The following is an 18,936-nucleotide window of genomic DNA, read 5'->3' on the forward strand; positions in this document are numbered from 1 at the left end:
AATGCCACTACAGTGCCAGGTTGCTTCCCCTGACCACTGTTAATCTGATTCTGTCATTTTCAAAACATCAAACCAGACAGACCCATCTGGAGAGTGGCATCAGCAGAGCTCATCTTCTGTGGCTGCCTGCCCAGGCCTCACTGGCCCCGACACTCACCTGTCCTGCTCCAGCCTCGAGGCGGCAGGAGGATCTGGGTCAGGAGTGCAGGGCACTTGGAGCCCACGGAGGCTGGCAGGAGGCTGGAGGAGCGCTGCCCTCATCACCCTGCCCTACCCCACACTGCCACTAGGGGTCGCTAGGAACTCATGGGGAGGCTGGTAGGAAGACAGGCTTGGGTGGCCTGAGGTCTCAGATCCCATCACCAGAATAAGTTCTGCCTTCTTCCAGGGAGCTCCAGCCAGAGTGCGAAGGAGAAAGACAGGATGTTTCATCAGCAACCACCATCCAAGCCACAGTCAGAACCTCTCACCAACTCACAATGATACCTCATTATTTGAACAGTTAGGCCTCCCATTGATGGGGTACACTGTTCAAAAACCACAGATAATTTTAAATCAAATTATGCTTTTCCTATTCGTTTTTTTTTTCCCAGATCAATGGTTGGTGATCACACCACAATGCAAATTCCAGAAGAAAAATGTATAACTCCATTTTAACCAAAATCCAAATATCTGCCAGAAGTCATTTCAGAAAAAAAAGTCCAATATCCAATTTCTTTCCTTTGGCAATAATTCTCCATGGAAAAAAAAATTGCAGAAATATTATGGTCAAATAATAAAATTGTAACCAATCCAGTATCATGAATTTATTTGATTCCCATTTGCAGTATTAAAGAATCTGGAACTCTCAAAACAGTCAAGAGTCTGATTTTTTTTTTTTTTTTTTTTTAATTTCCAAAGTTTGACCAAAGGGTATCTACATTATTCAAAAAGGAGGTTATGAGCCCACTTCCCACCTAATGTCATGACTATCTGACCTCTGAAAATGAAAATTGACCTTTACTGTGTTTCACTATTATGGCAGCACTCTCAATTACACTTAGCACCAACTTCAAATGTGACAGATGCTCACCTGCCCCCTGGCTAAAAATAGCTGCCATCAATGTCAGGAATGGCAAATGTTCTCTGCCTGCTTAATGGCCCATTAGGCAATGTTGTGAAAGAGGCAGATGAATCCCTCACCAAAGGGTAGCATCAACATGCCCAACACCATGTGCCTGAAACCGTTTCATAAATCAATGGTTGAGATGGTTTTCATCTGTTACAAATAGATCTATTAGCACCCCACCCCGACCCTATTCCCCAGTTCACAGCATAAGCTGCACACTAGATTTTATAACCCAGTAGTGCAGTACAGTTTGGGAATAGGGATGCTGGAGACACACAGGACTCAGAGAAGATCCAACAAACCCTGGCATTTACCTCCCTTATCCCTCTCTGCATATTTTCAATGATGCCAGAATGGGGTAATCTAATTGAATTCCAGATATCTACGGTAGGCACAGCCAAAAGAGTTCTACCAGGTTTCCCCTAAAGCACATCTGCACAATTTATACTAAAATAGTTCCCCATCTTGTTGAAAATTTTGCACAAACTGTCTTAACTGCTTGAAACAATTACACTATATTGTAATTACCGCACTGCCTTGTAATTATTTGCTTTGTGAATGTATCTGTCACCCTCCCTCCCCCCCAACCTCCTCCACTCTTAAGACTGGAGCTCCTTGAAAGGGCTCCACATTCATTGCTGCCTGGTACATAGAGAAACGCAGTAAATTTGGCTGAATTGAATTAATTTGAATTGAAGCTGCTATGTCAATAGCTTCTTCCTTTTTAAATTCTGAATCCTATTATGACCTCCATAACTTAAGTTAGATTGAAGTGCTTAATCAACAGGACTTGTCATGTATCTTGAAAATCCTTTTAGGCTTCTGTTAAGTGATTACACTGTGAGAAATAGGCAGTCATTCTTATATATTTATATTTTTGTCTCCTTATATGTCTACTTCCAAAAAGAAATTAATAACCCTGATTACTAGTATCTCTGAGACAAATCTCATGTGAAAATTACATAAGTACGTGGTATATACTTAGCTCAGTGCCTGGCACAAGGGAATGCTCTTTAAACACTGGCTCTCTGTCCCTGTGTTCTGGTTAGTGTCTCTAGTATTGGATAAAGCTCACAGAGAAGCAACAGTTTGGTTAATGACTTCCATCCTCTGACACCTGCTCCATCATTTCAGGCCAGAAGCATTTAACAACAATTATCAGGAGACCCAGCCACAATTTTTTTTTTCTGAAATCAATGAATAATTTTTTCATTTTGTTTAATTTTGCTTCTTTCTCATCCTGTATCCCCAAGCCAGGGTTGTTTGACTAAAGTCAAACCAAAAAGTGGAATATACATGGAGGGTCCAATACATGCAAAAGATAACTAGGGGCTGATAAAATTCCCACAGCTTTTGTCACAGAAATGGGAAAGCTGAGCCTCAAATTTATATGAAACAGCAAGAGGTTTCAAATACCCAAAACAGACTTGAAAAAGTAGAACAAAGTTGGAGGACTCACCCTGCCCAATTTTGAAACTTACTACAAAGCTAGAGTAATCAAAATATTGTGGTACTGGCATAACGACAGATAAATAGATAAAAAGGAATAGCATTGGGAGTCCAGAAATAAACCCATACATTTCTGGCCAATTTATTTTTTAATGTAATTTCATTGAGCTATATATCCACACACCATACAATCCATCCAAAGTATACAATCAGTTGTTCACAGTATCATCATATAGTTGTGCACTCATCACCATGATGATTTTTAGAACATTTGCATTACTCCAGAAAAAGAAATAAAAACAAGAAAATCCCACACATCCCATACCCCTTACCCGCCCCCCTCTTATTAACAACTAGTATTGTACTCTATCCAATTTTAAGACTTAGAATAGAGGTAGGTTAACTAAGACAGTGTAGTATTGTCATAGATAGATACATAGATCAATGGAAGAGAACAAAACATCCAGAAGTAGACTGATACAAATACGGGCAACCAATTTTTTTTTTTTTTTTTTTTTTTTTTTTTTTTTGCTATATAGTTATACAATCATTATCAAAGATCAGGGCTACTGCATTATGGTACAACAACTTCAGGGATTTCCTTCTGTCTATTCTAAAACACTAGACACTAAAAAGAAATATCTATATAATGAATCAGTGTCACAGTCATTTGTTAAATCCTAATTTCTCAGTTACACCTCCTCCCTCACATTGGATCATTTTCTCAATCTTCAGGGATACTGGACAAGACCATTTTAACTTCTTTGTGCTGGAAAGGAGTGTTGAACTTATAGGGTAGAGGAATGAAACTGGTTGATGTTCTTGGAGAGACTGGTACCTCTGGGTTTCAGGGCTTAACCAGCATGGGATCAATCGGGAGGACTTAAGTTTCTGAAAAAATAAAATTATTAAGAAAAACTTTTATAGAGACTTAGATAGAGCCCAGGGCATTCCCTAGGGTTTTCAGGAATACTGTTGGTTGGGGCTTGACATACTATAGTAGTTTGCAATATCTGGCTAAAGCTTATATTAAGAATAACCTCCAGAATGACCCTTTGACTCTATTTGAAATCTCTTAGACACTGAAACTTTACTTTGTTCCATTTCTCTTCCCCCTTTTGGTCAAGAAGGCATTCTCAATCCCATGCTGCCAGGGCCAGCAGCATGCCTAGGAGACATGTCTCATGTTGCCAGGGAGGCTTACACCCCTGGGAGTCATGTCCCACACAAGAGGAAGGGTAGTCAGTTGATTTACAGTCGGCTTAGTGAGAGAGGCCACATCTGAGCAACAAAAGAGGCCCTCTGGGGGTGACTCTTGGGAATAATCACAAGTGGGCCTAGCTTCGTCATTGCAGAAATAAGTTTCATAAGGGCAAGCCTCAAGATCAAGGGCTTGGCTTATTAAATTGGGAGTCCTTAATGCTTGAGAGAGTATCAGTAATTCCCCAGGTGGGGAAGTTTAAAAGTTTCACATTTTTACCCAATCCTTCAAGGGGACATGGCAAATACTTCTTTATTTTCTGCCCAAAATACTCTAGAATGTATCCGGGTATAACAAAGGCCTGTACAGAATAATAAAATCTCATTCCCTATTCTAGGAATGTTCCACGTATTTAGGTTGTTTAAATAAACTGGCCAAACAGGTTAAATTAAATAGTATGCTACAGAAAATTTTAAATTTTGGGCCAAGAAATAAACCCATACATTCTGGCTAAGGGTGCCAAGTCCATTCAATGGGAAAAAAGAATAGTATCTTCAGCAAACAGTGCTGGGGAAAATGGATTTCTACATGCCAAAGAATGAAGTTGGACCCCTACTTCTCATCATACACAGAAATTAACTCAAAATGAATCAATGACATAAATATAAGAGCTAAAATCATATAACAAAAGAAAACATAATAGAAATCTTCATGACCTTAGATTTGGCAATGGATTCTTAGATATGATACTAAAAGCAGGAGCAACAAAATAGATAAATGGGATTTTATCAAAATTAAACACTACTGTACATCAAAGAAGATTATCAAGGAAGTGAAAAGACAGCCTACAGAATCAGAGAAAATAGTTGCAAATCATACATCTAATAGGGTTTAATATCAAAAATATATAAGGAACCCTCACAACTACAACAAAAAGACAAGCTAATTTAAAAATGGGCAAAGGACTTGAACAGATATTTCTCCAAAGAAGATATACAAATGGTCAACAAGTATATGAAAAGATGTTCAACATCATCATCCATTAGGGAAATGCACATCAAAACCATAACCAGATACTACTTCCTAGAAAATTACTATCAAAAAAAAATAGAAAACAAGTGTTGGTGAAGAAGTGGAGAAACTGGAACCTTTGTACATTGCTGGTGGGGATGTAAAATGGTACAGACACTGTGGAAAACAGTTTGGCAAAAAAGTTAAACATGGAATTACCATATGACCCAGAAATTCCACTTCAAAGAATATCCCAAAGATTGAAAACAGTAACGCAAACAGATACCTGTATGACAATGTTCACAGCTGCATTATTCACAAAAACCAAAAGCTAGAAACAAGCTGTGTTCATCAAGATGTTGGATAAACAAACTGTGGTATACACATGCAATGGAATATTATTCAGTCATAAAAAGGAATGACGTTTTGATAAATGCTACAACATGGATAAACTTTGAAAGCATTATGCTAAGTGAAATAAGCCAAACACAAAAAGACAAATGTATGATTCCACTTATATGAAATATCTAGAATAGGCAAATTCATAGAGACAGAAAGTGAGTAGAGGTTGCCAGGGACAGAGGGAGGGGAGATTGGGCGATAAAAAAAAGTTTTGGTTAAAAATGGTAGGGACGGTAACACAATGTTGCAAATGTAGTCAATGACAATGAATTATACACAAAAATGGATAAAATTGCAAATTTTATGTTTTATATATGTTAACATAACTTTTTAAAAAGATACTAGGCAACAATAAAAAAAGAAAAATCTTTTCCGCCTGAAGATCTGCCTTCTTTAAAATTTATCAAATAAGGTACCCTTATTATCAAGAAACAATAAAAAGAACCCTCCTCATATAATTGTAAACTGAATCTGAAACTTGCAACATTATGTGGAAAATGCTGGAATAAGAATGTAATGGCAAATGCAATCAAGGTAGCATGGCGCTTACTGATAGTAAAAATGTGCCAGCAGTAAAGGAAAGCTTTCCTGACACAGACCGGCAGGTGTATTCCCATGGAGCAGAAGAGTAAAAATAGCCAACTAACTCCATTTGCTCATTAAATCTCCCTGTCATCACAGTTTAAGTCTCTTAGGATCCCTGACCAAGAAATTCCCTAACCAATGTCACAGATATTCTGATCTTTGCTGAGCAATCACCTGCAACCCATAGTCTCAAAGCCTATCAGTCTAGGATAAACAGAAACATGTAAGTTTAGAACCAGATCCTACTCCTTAGTGACCCACTCAGATGCAAATTCCCAACACGATGCAGCCTGCACAGCCAGGCTGCTACAACCAGTCTCACCCTTTACAAATGACAACACTAGGGATTAACCTGTTACCACAGTAAGATTCCAAGCAACTTGGAGACATGCTGGAGCCAAATCCCAAGAGTTGGTTCAGTCAGGTAGGTGAAATCTCAAATGCCCACAAGGCAAGTGAAAAAAAGAACACTGTTTAACTGCTAAGGGAGGGGTTGGTTTTGTTTTGTTTTGTTTTTAATTTCAGAAACAAACTCCTCAAATCTACAGCGCAATCAAAACCAGTGGAGGCAATTCTGATCCACAAACACTGGTCCTTTAAGGAAGTGTCACAATGTCCTGAGATTGTCCACAGACCTCAGAAGGCAGCACAGCCATCTGTCCAAACCTAGCTGTTGACGGGCATCCAAACCTCCATGCCCTCCAACGGTTCATGATGCAGCACAGTAACAGCCAAAGAGAGAAACTTAGGTGTACTTACGCAGGGCATGCCATTCATCCTGGCGGATGGTCTTCGTGATGTTGAAAGTGAGGTTCCTGGGGATAGTTGCTGAGGAGTAGTGATATTTGATGTACGTGCATCTCTCAATTTCTCCTGGCAAAGACAGAAAAGAAACCAATGTTAATGAGGCAGCAATCATGTCTGGAGCAGTTCTGGGATCCATTTTTCTGCCCTGGGGAAAGGGACTTGTCTCATATTGGACCTTTGATACAAGGAAGTAACATAGGTTCAAAAAGAACAAGACAGTTGACCTAAAATCAAATCATTAATTTGGATAGAATAATACATTTCTGGGACCACTGAGAGGTGGGATGAGCCAAGGTTTAGAATGACACCAGCTTGCTAAGAAGGTAGTGCCATGTTTGTCTAACCTTCGTAAGAAAATCAACTTTCAAGTCAAGAAAGGAAATTCAGCATCAAAAGACATTAACGGTTTACATCCATGGACTAACAGAGAAGCTTTCAGCCTTGAAGACATTTGTGCCTCTAGCTCATGTCGTCTTCAGGAATGTTGAGCAAGAGGGGTTTCCTTCTCTTCTCTCTGTTCAAGTCCTCCCAACCTCACGTCTGAATAAAAAACATTCTCATAAATCCCTGTGTCTCTTTGAACCAGTATCTTCTCAGGTTTCTTGGGGGAAATTAAGGCCACTTAACGGACTCAACTCCTGCCCCAATAAGATGCTACTGCTAAACTGTGATTAACCCATGCATACTTCTATGCATGCATATCTAAGACTTCTATGAAAATAATACAACTTTTAAAATAGTCAATAAATCAGCATAATTTGGACTTGCTTTGCCAGTAAAATCATCTAAATGTCCCTATATTTTAGAGCAGTGGTTCTCAAAGTGTGGTCCAGGGACTAGCAGCATCAGCATCCCCTGGGAACCTGAAGGAAATGCAATTTCTCCAGGCCCCACCCCAGACCTACTTAATCAGAAACTCATAGGTGGAAGCCAGCAAGCTGAATTGTAATAAGCCCTCCAGGTGATTCTGATCACAGTAAGTTGAAGGACAGCTGCCTTAAGGAATATAACCTAATTGGCTACATATTAATTCATAAATCTACCATGTTTGCAAATTCCAAAAGGAAAGCATGATCAAGCAGTTCTTTCCTAGTTACTTTTGGTCTACGGCAGGCATTTCTATTGATGCTAGCTTATCTGTGGGATTTTAAAACTCAGTGGCAGGGCATTGTGAGGAATCAGGAAAACAGTGATTTTTAAAGGTTAGAGGTTTTGAAATTTGGTTTTGCACCTGAATGGATTTTGATGGTAATCCATTTTGTACCCCACTGATTTTCAATTTATAACTGGTGGCACCTGATTGAATTGTTTGACCCCTGGCTCACTGTCAGTAGGGAACCTGGCAATTGGTGAAGTACAATAATTTAGACAGTGCCTCATGAAACCGATGTGTTATGATAAATCATATATGGAAAACTGCCCAGTTTCCAGTTATTGGCAGACATTCCTCCAGTGGGACAGATACTGTCCAAAGAGGCAAAGTTCTGGAAAAGTGTTAGGATCTTGAAAAGGTAGTTTTCCAGACAGTCTTCACTTTCCCAACTCGCAGTCACACCTCAAACTGGCACACTGCAACTGCCATTACAATCTCTATTAAAGCATCACCTCCCAGTCAGACTATCATAAATCCCACAGTCATCCCCAATGCCTCCTCCTCCCTGACATCCAACTGGCCACCAAATGCTGTCAGTGCTACTTCAGAAATGCCCCTGGAATGCAGCCTCTCCTCTCCTTCCCCATTCCCTCTACAGCAGTTATACTAATACAGTTATCTATATCAACAAACAACCCCATTTACTGGGGACTCACTAGGTAGGAAAGACTGCCGAATACCTTGTAGACCAGTGGTTTCCAGGTTGACTAATATCTCGGCATATACAAAAAGCGATGTCGTAAGGCATCCTGGGGTAAAGAGAGGAAGCTGCCCAAGATCCTCTCCAGCCTCCCTGAGGGTGAAGGAACCAGTATTTCCAGCACACCTGTAACCTGTCCATGGGCTCAGGACTCATCCCACCAGCTGGAAACTGTTACAGCTAATGGTTCATTTAATCCTTTATACAACCCAATTAAGTAGATACTATCATTATTATCATGCCTATCGTACAAATGAAAAAATGGAGGCTCAGGAAATTAAGTGACTTGCCCAAGGAAATGACAGTGCCAGTATTAGAACCCAGGATTTTCTGGGCACTCTGTTAAGAAAGTCTTCACAAATCTACCCTCCACATTGCTGCTTAAAGTATATTCCATTAAAGAAAATTCAATTTTGTCACCACCCTGCTCAAAGTGTTCCGCTGATCTCTTTTATGCACAAGATAAACTCCACAGTCTTCAAGCATAAAGTCTCAGCTGCCCCTCCAACTCCCCTTTGCCTCCAATCCTCACACATTCTAAACTCCAGCCATGTGAACCTCCCCAATTTTCCCTGAATATGCCCATCCTTTCATGTCTCCACGCCTATTCTCCTCTCTGCCATCCTTCACCTGATAAACACCCCCTCATTTCTAAGAGGTGGCTGAAATGGCAGCTCCTCAGCCAAGCCTCTCTTGCATCTAGAACTGCATCCAGCAGTAGGTGCTCAGCTGACGTTCCTTCCCTTCTCTCCTCCCCTCTTCTCTGTGCTCCCACAGCCTTTGCTTCTGTCCTTACTGCAGCAAACACATCAAAGGGCTGTGATTTATCTGTTTACATGCCTCATTCCCCCACTAGATTATGAGTTTCTCAAGGGCAGAGACATTGTCTTATTCATTCACCTTTATCTCCCCACTCCCTGGCACAGGGCAAGCACCAATAATATGTACTTTGTTAATGTGTGCAATGCCCTTTGTTAGACTGCAGTGGACAAGGAATCCAACTGCTTTTATTGCATGCAAGGGATTAAAATAATTGAGGCAAATTAGAATGTAACGAAAAAAAGGAGATGATCATTGCAGAGCTACGAGTCTACAGCAAACACCTCTTCTTGACTAGACAATGTAAGGAGAAGCTCATCAAACACAGTGAGGTAGAAGAAATCCACGTAGGATCATGAAACAGCTTCTCACTATACCTGATAAATGTAATCCAATGGGCAACTAGTTCAATTTTTTTTAAAGACAAAGAAAATAAAGAGGAGAGGAAGATATAGAGAGTAGTGGATTGTAGTAAGAGTACCATCAGCAACTTCCTTGGACATGCAGAGCGGGCAGGTTGGGCCCCGCACAAGGCCATCTCCCTGGGGACATGTGGGCACTGAAATCCAGCTGCTCCTCTGCTTGCCACACCTTGCACCCTGGCGGGATGTGGGGCTGCCTCTGCCAGAGGGGCTGCCTTTCTCTAATTTACACAGTGGTGTCACATGGGTCAGGAGCAGCCCTGCACTCGATAATTTCATGATTAAAAAAAAAAAAAAGTGCTCCCCTGATTCAGCTTAGGAGACACAAAACAAGATCCCACTGGTGCCAGGCAGGTTAGTACCTGTCACTGGGACCTGAGAAAATCATCTGATTGCTTATCTGGGGTCAGGTTCTCTCAGCCTGGGCACAAACTCAACAACTTGCAGCAGGTTCCAGGCAGGCTCGAGTCGGCTGCCTGAGCCTCCCCCAACCCCAGTCCCCAGACCCCTGGCCAGTGCAGGAAGAGGCCACCTGACACTCAGCAAGAGGAGCAAGGGACAGGCACTGCAGGTGGCCTGCCAGGGAGCACGGTCTAGAGCTGCCAAACATCCACTGCAGACCCTCGCTATTTGCTTCGCCTCAGGGATCACAAGCATCCTGCCTTTGATAGGAATTAAATTTGAAAGACTCAAACACTGCCTAAGAAGAATGGCAAAATATTTATCCATGTATCTGCAGGTTCTGTCAGTGCACTGGGCTTTTGTAAATACAGGCACCATCTGGGCACCGAATACTTGTGCCCAGAATGTGAGCTTCCCAGTGCAAACAGGTTTTCCTGCAACCGTCAGTGAAGAGACTGCCTGAAAGGCAATGGAGAAGCTCTTGGCATTAACTAGAAAGAAGGCCAGATCCTTCTCCAATGACTTCTGCATCCGAGCCCCAAGAGGCTCACTTCCCCCCTCAGAAAGCCATCAGACTGGCCAGGGAGGCAGAGGGGTGGCCCCTTTTGTTTTTCCATGGGCTACTTTAACCCCCCAAGCATGCTCTATTCTCTGAGCTGGTGACCCTCCTACCCAAACTGGGTGATTGAGGAGAGCTTCCAAAAGGGACTATTTACAAAGCTGTGACCAGCAAAGGGTGGTACATTAACCCTGGAGCTGGCAACAGAAGGGAGCTGATAAAACCCCCCAGACCTGGAGGAGCAGAGGAGGGGGTGGGTACCAGAACCTGGAGAGAGCAGCTTCACAGGAGCAGATGCCTGACAGGAGCTGTGACCATATGCAGAGGGTCAGGGCTAACCTGTAGTGACGGGGCAAGGAGCAGTCAGGGGAATAAACACCCCCACCTTTCTCTCCTCCCACCTTCAATATTCTCCCAGTGCCTCCCATTAGCTGAACCCAACTGGGAGCTAGAGGGCAGGTCAGCCAGGTTCACCCAGGCCTGCAGGTCAGCCTCCAGGAGAACGGAGCAGGGGGAGAGGGCAGAAACTGGCTCCCAAGGAGCAAATGAGAAGAATCCAGCTCACCTCTTCTTTCTCTTTCTTCTCTCCTTCCTCCTGTATCTCCTTGGCCCTCTCCTCCTTCTAAAAGCATCCACTCCATCTTTTTCTTAGTCCAGTGATAGCACAGTCCTCTTCCCCTCCACCTCTCAAAGTCCACAGTAGCAAAGGGAGCCAGGAATGGAGAGAAACTGTTCCAATCCTTTTTCTCCATTTCAAATCCTATAAGACCCAAGGCATAAGCTGATAGCTCACAAAAAGTACTCAGTGTGGTCCTTGGACAAAGTAAGTGCTCAATAAAGATTAGTTGTTATTTTTATCAATCACTACCCTAAGAATATTCCAAGTGGGCAAGACCACAGACCAGAAATAATATTAGAAACCAATGTCTCTATCACGCTATAGACATATATATGACTATGGTGTATAAAACATCTTCACACACAATAACCTAGGAGGTTGGTAGAGCAAGAGTTCTGATGTGCATTTCACATATGAGGAAACTGAGGGTGGGAGTTGCATAAATGGAGCACAAATCTGCGTGCACTGACACTAAATTCTGAATTCTGACCACACTATACAGCAATACCAACATGTGATTTTTTTCTTGTGTGCATCAGCTATCAGCAATGGTTTTCTAAGTATTTGTGGAAGGATTCTATCACTAGAGAGTTATATATACTTAGCAGGAACCTTCTCAGGCAGACTGATTTTAGAGGAGATGGGACCCACCCCCACTCCATCCAAAACTACATTTCCTAAATAAGTACCATAGAACTTTAAATTCTTCTAGTAGAGGTTCCTTTGGGTCAAGGATTGTTCTCTTAGGCATGCATTTTTAAAGTTCTTTTAAATAAATCCAGAGGAATGTCAGTGAGTCACTAATGCCTAAGTACAAATGTGATCCCCAAATCCTCTTCCACCAGACCGGAGGAGCCATCCCCAGCAGAGGGCCACTGGAGGAAAGAGATGTTATGAAGGGGATGAAGGTTCAAAGGAAGCTTATGCGGGGTGATGCAGGGTGTGCTCCAAAGGCAAACTCACAACTTCACAACTGTGCATGGTGCTGACCCTCAGCTGGGGCTGTGGGTGGGAGAAGCAGAGCATGGGAACTTCCCCCTGCCAACACACTTCAAAAGTGAAGTGAAGTGGGCTGAGTACATAAAAGTACATATATTTAGAAAAAGTTGGGTTAAACAAAGTTTACAAGGTTTACTACCCCAGTACTTACAAGAACTTTTCATATACATTGTGGCTTGCCCCAGGAAATGACAGGTATAGCGTGCAGACTTTCCCAAACTCCTTTGACCCCAAATCCCTTTTCATTCAAGGAACACTTTCTAGCACTGGACTAGGGGTAAATCAAAATCAGAAACCATGTCTTTTGTTTATATTTCTAGCCCTAGGGCCAAGCATGGCAACTGGCACATAGCAAGCACTCAATACATATTTGGAAGAATGAAGAATAGAAATCAGGATATGTTATTTGAGCAAATGATCTATGAGGTAACTTAAGTAGCTGGCTCTGAGAAGTTTCTGGCCCCTTCTCCAAAGCCATGTTTGGGAGCTACCAGCAAAGCAACACCAGGGTCCAATGCCCATCCAGGAACCATTTGCACAATGCCTTGAAATAAGTCAGAATCTTTGTGGATTAGCAGAGCAGTTGCCCTTGGTGTCATGCACCACACCCCATCAGCCCCCTACCACCACCACCATTTCCAGCTGCAGCTGCAGTGCACATCCCTGGGCAAGCGTACAGCATCCCACAGCAGGCACCCACCAGGTCTCCCCACCTCCATGTGTTATGCAAGTTTGCATCACCCACACTGGGCAGCCTGGAAGAGTGAAGGAAAGTTAACCCACCAAGAGCAATGCTCAACCAAAGGGGGCAAGAGCCAAAGAACAATGGAAGGGTAAGTGTGAGGCACGTTCTGCAGAGTTTCTGAGAGGATGCCCTCTGGGGGTGAACCTGATGCCCACGTCAGTAACCCGCTTGACACTGCACACTTCAAGGCTTCTCCTCCTCTTCCTGCTCCTTCACTCCTCAGCACTCCTCCCAAAACCCCTGACTCCGGCACCACTTTGGGGGGAATCCAAACTAAGAACAATAACCTAGAGGAGAGTAGTGAATATAGTTTCTTGTGTTGAAAACAGTGTGCCTAGTAACAAGTAAGAATAATTGGTACAATTTAATCTTGACATTATTTTGAAGGGTCAGATCAGCAGCTATGGCTTGAGTGGGCTCTTCTTTCCTATCTCAGCTTCCCTGATTATTTTCTTTTCCTCTGTTGATATTAAAGCACCTCAGAGACACAGAGGACGGACTACTGTGCCACTTCTGAGAGGCAACATGCTTCCTTAATCCCAGAGCGCCTTTAAAAAAATAAACATCTATTTGACACCTACCACAGGCCAGACACTCATATCTTATCCCATCTCATCCTCATCATAACCTGTGAGGTAAATATTATAGTAATATCCCAACTGACTGAAGAAGAAAGAGTGAGTTTAGACAGACGAAGGCCTTCCCCAGACACTCATCAAGCCAGGGGAAAAGCCAGGATAAAAACTCTGGCCTCTCCAACCCCAGGCTCTTGTGTCTTTCATTGCAGACACAGCAGTTTCAGGCACCGCAGCTATGATGATTTGCAGCCCTAAGATTCGTTGGGAACAAGGAGTATTTTTCTATTCACTGTGGCTTATACATGAAAAGAGCTCAATAAATCCATTGATGAAGAAAGAAAGAAAGGGAGGAAGGGACAAAGGCAGAGAAGAGACACCATCCATGTCTTGTTAGGTTGCTCCTCTTTGCATGGAGCCAAAGGCTAGAGTGCCCCAGATCACCTGGGGTCTCTCCCATTGACACAACTTATTTCTGAGGGTGCTACTCTCCAAATGTTCAATTGCCTTGATTTTAAAAGGTCTAACTAAGGGTACCATTCAGGCAGCAGCAGAATCTCCAATTTTCTGACCTGATCCTAAAACACGATATTTACAGAAATGATGTTCCCTGTGGCCCTGGGGTTCCACACATGCACCCTCATTGGCTTGCACACAGCAGGAAGTCAACCAGGAGCTCCCCCAAACCACACAGGGTCAATGGCATCAAGGAGTTAGTTTTCTCTGTACACATACACACACACACACATACACATACACACACACATACACCTGCACACACACAGTAGCTGAATCTAGTCAAACAGCCTCTTGTTTTAAAAACTAGAAATGATTCTGGAAACAGCAATCTTTTTTATTTTGGTAACACATATAGAGCATAAAATTTGTCATTTTATCCATTTTTAAGTGTACAATCACAATGTTGTGCTATACCATCACCACCACCCATTACCAAAACTTTTTTATCACCCCTATAAAAAACTCTATACCCATTAAGCAAAAACTCCCCACTCCCACCCACCTCCCCCAGCCCCTGGTAACCTTAAATATACTTTATGTCTCTATCAGTTTGCCTATTCTTGATATTCCATGTAGGTGGACTCACACAACATTTGCCCTTTTGTATTTGGCTTATTTCACTTGTTTTCAGGGTCCATCCACATTGTAGCGTGCATCTAAAATTAATTCTCTTTTATGGCTGAAAAATGTTCCATTTTATACATATAAAATAATGCTTGAACTCTGGTATACAAATATCTGTTCAAGTCCCTGCTTTCACTTCTTTGGGGCATAAACTTAGAAGTGAAATTGCCAGGTCATCTGGTTATTCTATGTTTAACTTTCTGAGGAGTTACCAAATAAGAAGCAGCAATCATTTTTAAAATAATCATCTCTTTGAAAGAATTAGGCCAAATAAGTCCCTTTGCAGACACTATCTGAGCCCACATTTGTCTGGAAACTCGGATACCATGGCCATGAGGTCCAGTAGGATCTACATAGATGCTACTAATGGAGAAGACCTTGTTTGCAGATATCTCACAAATTGGCAGACATCCACAGCTCACAGGAAAAAAATTTAAAAGCAGCAATTTCTTCTCTTTGTATGGATACAGTTTTGGATGGTATACATTTAAGGAGATAGCTGCATCATTCCTGTGAATAAAACACTTGTCCTCATGTCCTTAGGTACATAAAAGGTACAAGTCTTAATAAATTATAACTGTTAATGACACAGTCACTTTGGAAATCAGTTTGAAAAAGTTCAACATAAATTTTCTGTATGACCCAGTAATCCCACTCCTCAGTATCTACAGAAGAAAAATGAAAACATATGTCCACACAAAGACTTACATACCAATGTTCATAGCAGCATTATGCATAACAGCCAAAAAGTGGAAGCAACCCAAATATCCATCAACTGGTGAAGGGAAAAACAAAATGTGGCAAATCCATATGTGGGAATATTATTCCACAATCAAAAGGAATGAAAGACTGATACATGCTACAGTACAGATGAACCTTGTTCTAGTTTGCTAATGCTGCTAGAATGCAAAACACCAGAAATGGATTGGCTTTTATAAAAGGGGGTTTATTTGGTTACACAGTTACAGTCTTAAGGCCATAAAGTGTCCATCAACAAAGGGTACCTTCACTGGAGAAATGCTATTGGCATCCAGAAAACCTCTGTTAGCTGGGAAGGCACATGGCTGGAGTCTGCTTGCTTCTAGGTTGCATTCCAAAATGGCGTTCTCCAAAATGTCTGCATCAGTTTCCAATAGCCGTCTTCAAAATGTCTCTGTCAACTCCAGCTAGCCGTGAGCTCCTTCTGTCTGAGCTTATATACTGCTCCAGTAAACTAAACAAGGCCCACGCTGAATGGGTGGGGCCACACCTCCATGGAAATTATCCAATCAGAGTTATCACCTACAGTTGGGTGGGTCACATCTCCATGGACACTGAACCAATAGGTTCCAACCCAACCCACACTAATACGTCTGCCCCCAAAAGAATGCATTAAAGAATACGGCTTTTTCTGGGGGACATAAATATACAAACTGGCACAAACCTCAAAAGCATCATGCTAAGTGAAAGAAGTCAGACAGAAAAGGCCACATATTATATAATTCCATTTATATGAAGTGTCCAGAAAAAGCAAATCTATGGAGACAGAAGGCAGACTTTTTTTTTCCACCCCCAGGAGCTGGGGGTGGGAGTAGGGAGTGATTGTAAATGGGCACAAGAGATCTTCTGGGGGTGACGGAAATGTTCTAGCATTGGATTGTGGGGATGGTTGCACAACTCAAAATTTACCAAAATCACTGAATTGTACATTTAGGATGGGTAAATTTTATGGACTGTAAATTATACCTGAATAAAGCTGTTTTTCATTTTTAAAAAGTTTTCTAAAAGTCAACAAAAAAACAAACCAACAAACAAAAAACTGCAACTGTTGAATCCCAGCTAGGTTAAAACTTGGAGGTTAATAACAAAGTAGCTATTTGCATGGCCCAACAGTCCTTAATTAGGATTTATACATTACTCCTTCGAAAAAAAATTTACTGAGCATCTACTATATGGCAAGTTTTACTTTGTCTTACCATGTATGCCCCCAACATTGCTTTCACACAACTGACAACCTTATGGAATCACCCTCGTGGTCTCAAGCACAAAATTCTATTTGTTGCCAAAATGCTACTAACTCCATCTATGAGGAAATTTTCAGGTTACAGAGCCCCTTCTCATCCATTGTGGCATTTGGTCTTCACAACAGCCCTGTGAGGTAAGCAAAGCAGATATTATCATCTTCCACAGATGAGAACACTGAAGCTTAGAGAGTTCAACTGACCCACCCAGAGCAGTTAGGTGGAAAATCCTGTGCAGAACCCAGACTTCCTGAATCTTAATGCAAGACCCTTTTCCTGGGAGAAACTAAGATGGCAGCTAGGTGAGACAGGGCAAAAATACACCTCCATGAAAAACACTAGATAAAAACTAGAAAGTGACCCAGAATACTGGTTACAGCGATGCGCCAGCTGGATGAGGTCTTCTAGTTCCACAGAGGCCATATACTTGGTGAAACTGGGAGTCTGCATTCTGAAACGAGTGAGTAAGCTGGCTGGAAGACCCGCAGCTGTGTGGCGGTCTGGGAAAGCCAGGGTTTGTGGAGACGTATGGGCTCTTTAAAAAAAAAGAAGGGAAAAACCCAGGAATGGCTGCAGCTGCGATAGTGGGAACCACGCAGTAAAACACAGCAAGAGGGGGCTGGGCCAGCATCTCAGTGTCTGGCCTGGAAGATAGCCCGCTGCAGATACCCTCGGGGCCAGGGGAGCAGAGGGGAGAGCCGGAAGCAGAAAGAAACCCTGCGGCTAGCAGCTGGCTCCCCGGAGGGCTGGATAAACTCCTGCCCAGGGCCGTGCCCACAATCCAGAGACCTGCCAGTTGTCCTGGAGCTGGGAAGGAGGAACTGTGGGAGGAGAGGGGTGTGGAGACGCCCTGTTTGGCCATCTTTGCATCAGGCTGAAAGCGCCCTGGCACGGCACGGCGGCCCGGGGCTTCCCTTGAGGGATGGTGCGCACTGGTGACGTAGCACGGCATTCCCTCGGCAGAGGTCCTGGAGGATCGCGGCTGGGCGGGGGGACCCGCTCGGAGAACCCAGGGACACTATGCCAACTCCGGTGGTTTGTGGGACAGCGAGAGAGAGTGTCTGGGGCTGAAATGAAATGAAGGCTTAGACTCTTGCGGCAGTCTTGAATCCCCAGGAACCTGGGGTATTTGAATATTAAAACTGTCCTTCCTCCCTGGCCACCCGTACACACGCCCCACATTCAGGGCGGACAGCTCCAGCAACACACCCAAACTGAGTTCTCCAACTGAACCCCACAAGAATCATTTCCCCACACACCGCGGGGACAAGGTGGAGAACTGACTTGAGGGGTATAGGTGACTCACAGATGCCATGTGCTTGTTAGTTAGAGAAAGTGTATGCCACCAAACTGTGTTTCTGAAAAATTAGATAGGTATTTTTTTTTACAACTTGAAAGAACCCTATCAAGCAAAGCAATTGTCAAAAGGCCAGAAACAACAGAAAATCTTAACGCATACGATAAAACCAGATGATATGGAGAATCCAACTCCAAACACACAAATCAAGATATCGGAAGAGACAAAGTACCTCACACAATTAATCAAAGAACTACAATCGAGGAACGAAAACATGGCAAAGGATTTAAAGGACATCAAGAAGACCATGACCCAGGACACAAGCGACATAAAGAAGACCCTGGAAGAGCATAAAGAAGACATTGCAAGAGTAAATAAAAAAATACAAGATCTTATGGAAATAAAAGAAACTGTTGGCCAAATTAAAAAGACTCTGGATATTCACAATACAAGACTAGAGGAAGCTGAACAACGTCTCAGTGTCCTAGAAGTCCACAGAACAGAAAATGAAAGAACAAAAGAAAGAATAGAGAAAAAAATCGAAATGGATCTCAGGGATGGATATGATAGATAAAATAAAACGTCCAAACTTAAGACTCATTGGTGTCCCAGAAGGGGAAGAGAAGGGTAAAGGTCTAGAAAGAGTATTCAAAGAAATTGTTGGGGAAAACTTCCCCAACCTTATACACAATATAAATACACAAAGCATAAATGCCCAGCAAACTCCAAATACAATAAATCCAAATAAACCTACTCTGAGACATATTCTGATCAGACTCTCAAATACTGAAGAGAAGGAGCAAGTTCTGAAAGCAGCAAGAGAAAAGCAATTCACCACATACAAAGGAAACAACATAAGACTAAGTTGTGACCACTCAGCGGCATGGAGGTGAGAAGGCAGTGGCATGATATACTTAAAATTCTGAGAGAGAAAAATTTC

At 42.5% G+C, this 18,936-nt stretch overlaps 1 protein-coding gene across 1 annotated transcript in view; it reads right to left on the reverse strand.

Moving 5' to 3' along the window:
* Positions 1–18,936, reverse strand: part of TMEM178B (transmembrane protein 178B) — a 384,552-nt gene that overhangs the window by 251,933 nt on the left and 113,683 nt on the right. The window contains exon 2 of the mRNA XM_037836011.1: positions 6,516–6,629. Coding sequence (XP_037691939.1) covers positions 6,516–6,629 — 114 coding nt within the window. The remainder of the gene's footprint in view (positions 1–6,515; positions 6,630–18,936) is intronic.

Source organism: Choloepus didactylus, chromosome 5, assembly GCF_015220235.1.
Source record: "Choloepus didactylus isolate mChoDid1 chromosome 5, mChoDid1.pri, whole genome shotgun sequence".
Classification (NCBI taxonomy): domain Eukaryota; kingdom Metazoa; phylum Chordata; class Mammalia; order Pilosa; family Megalonychidae; genus Choloepus; species Choloepus didactylus.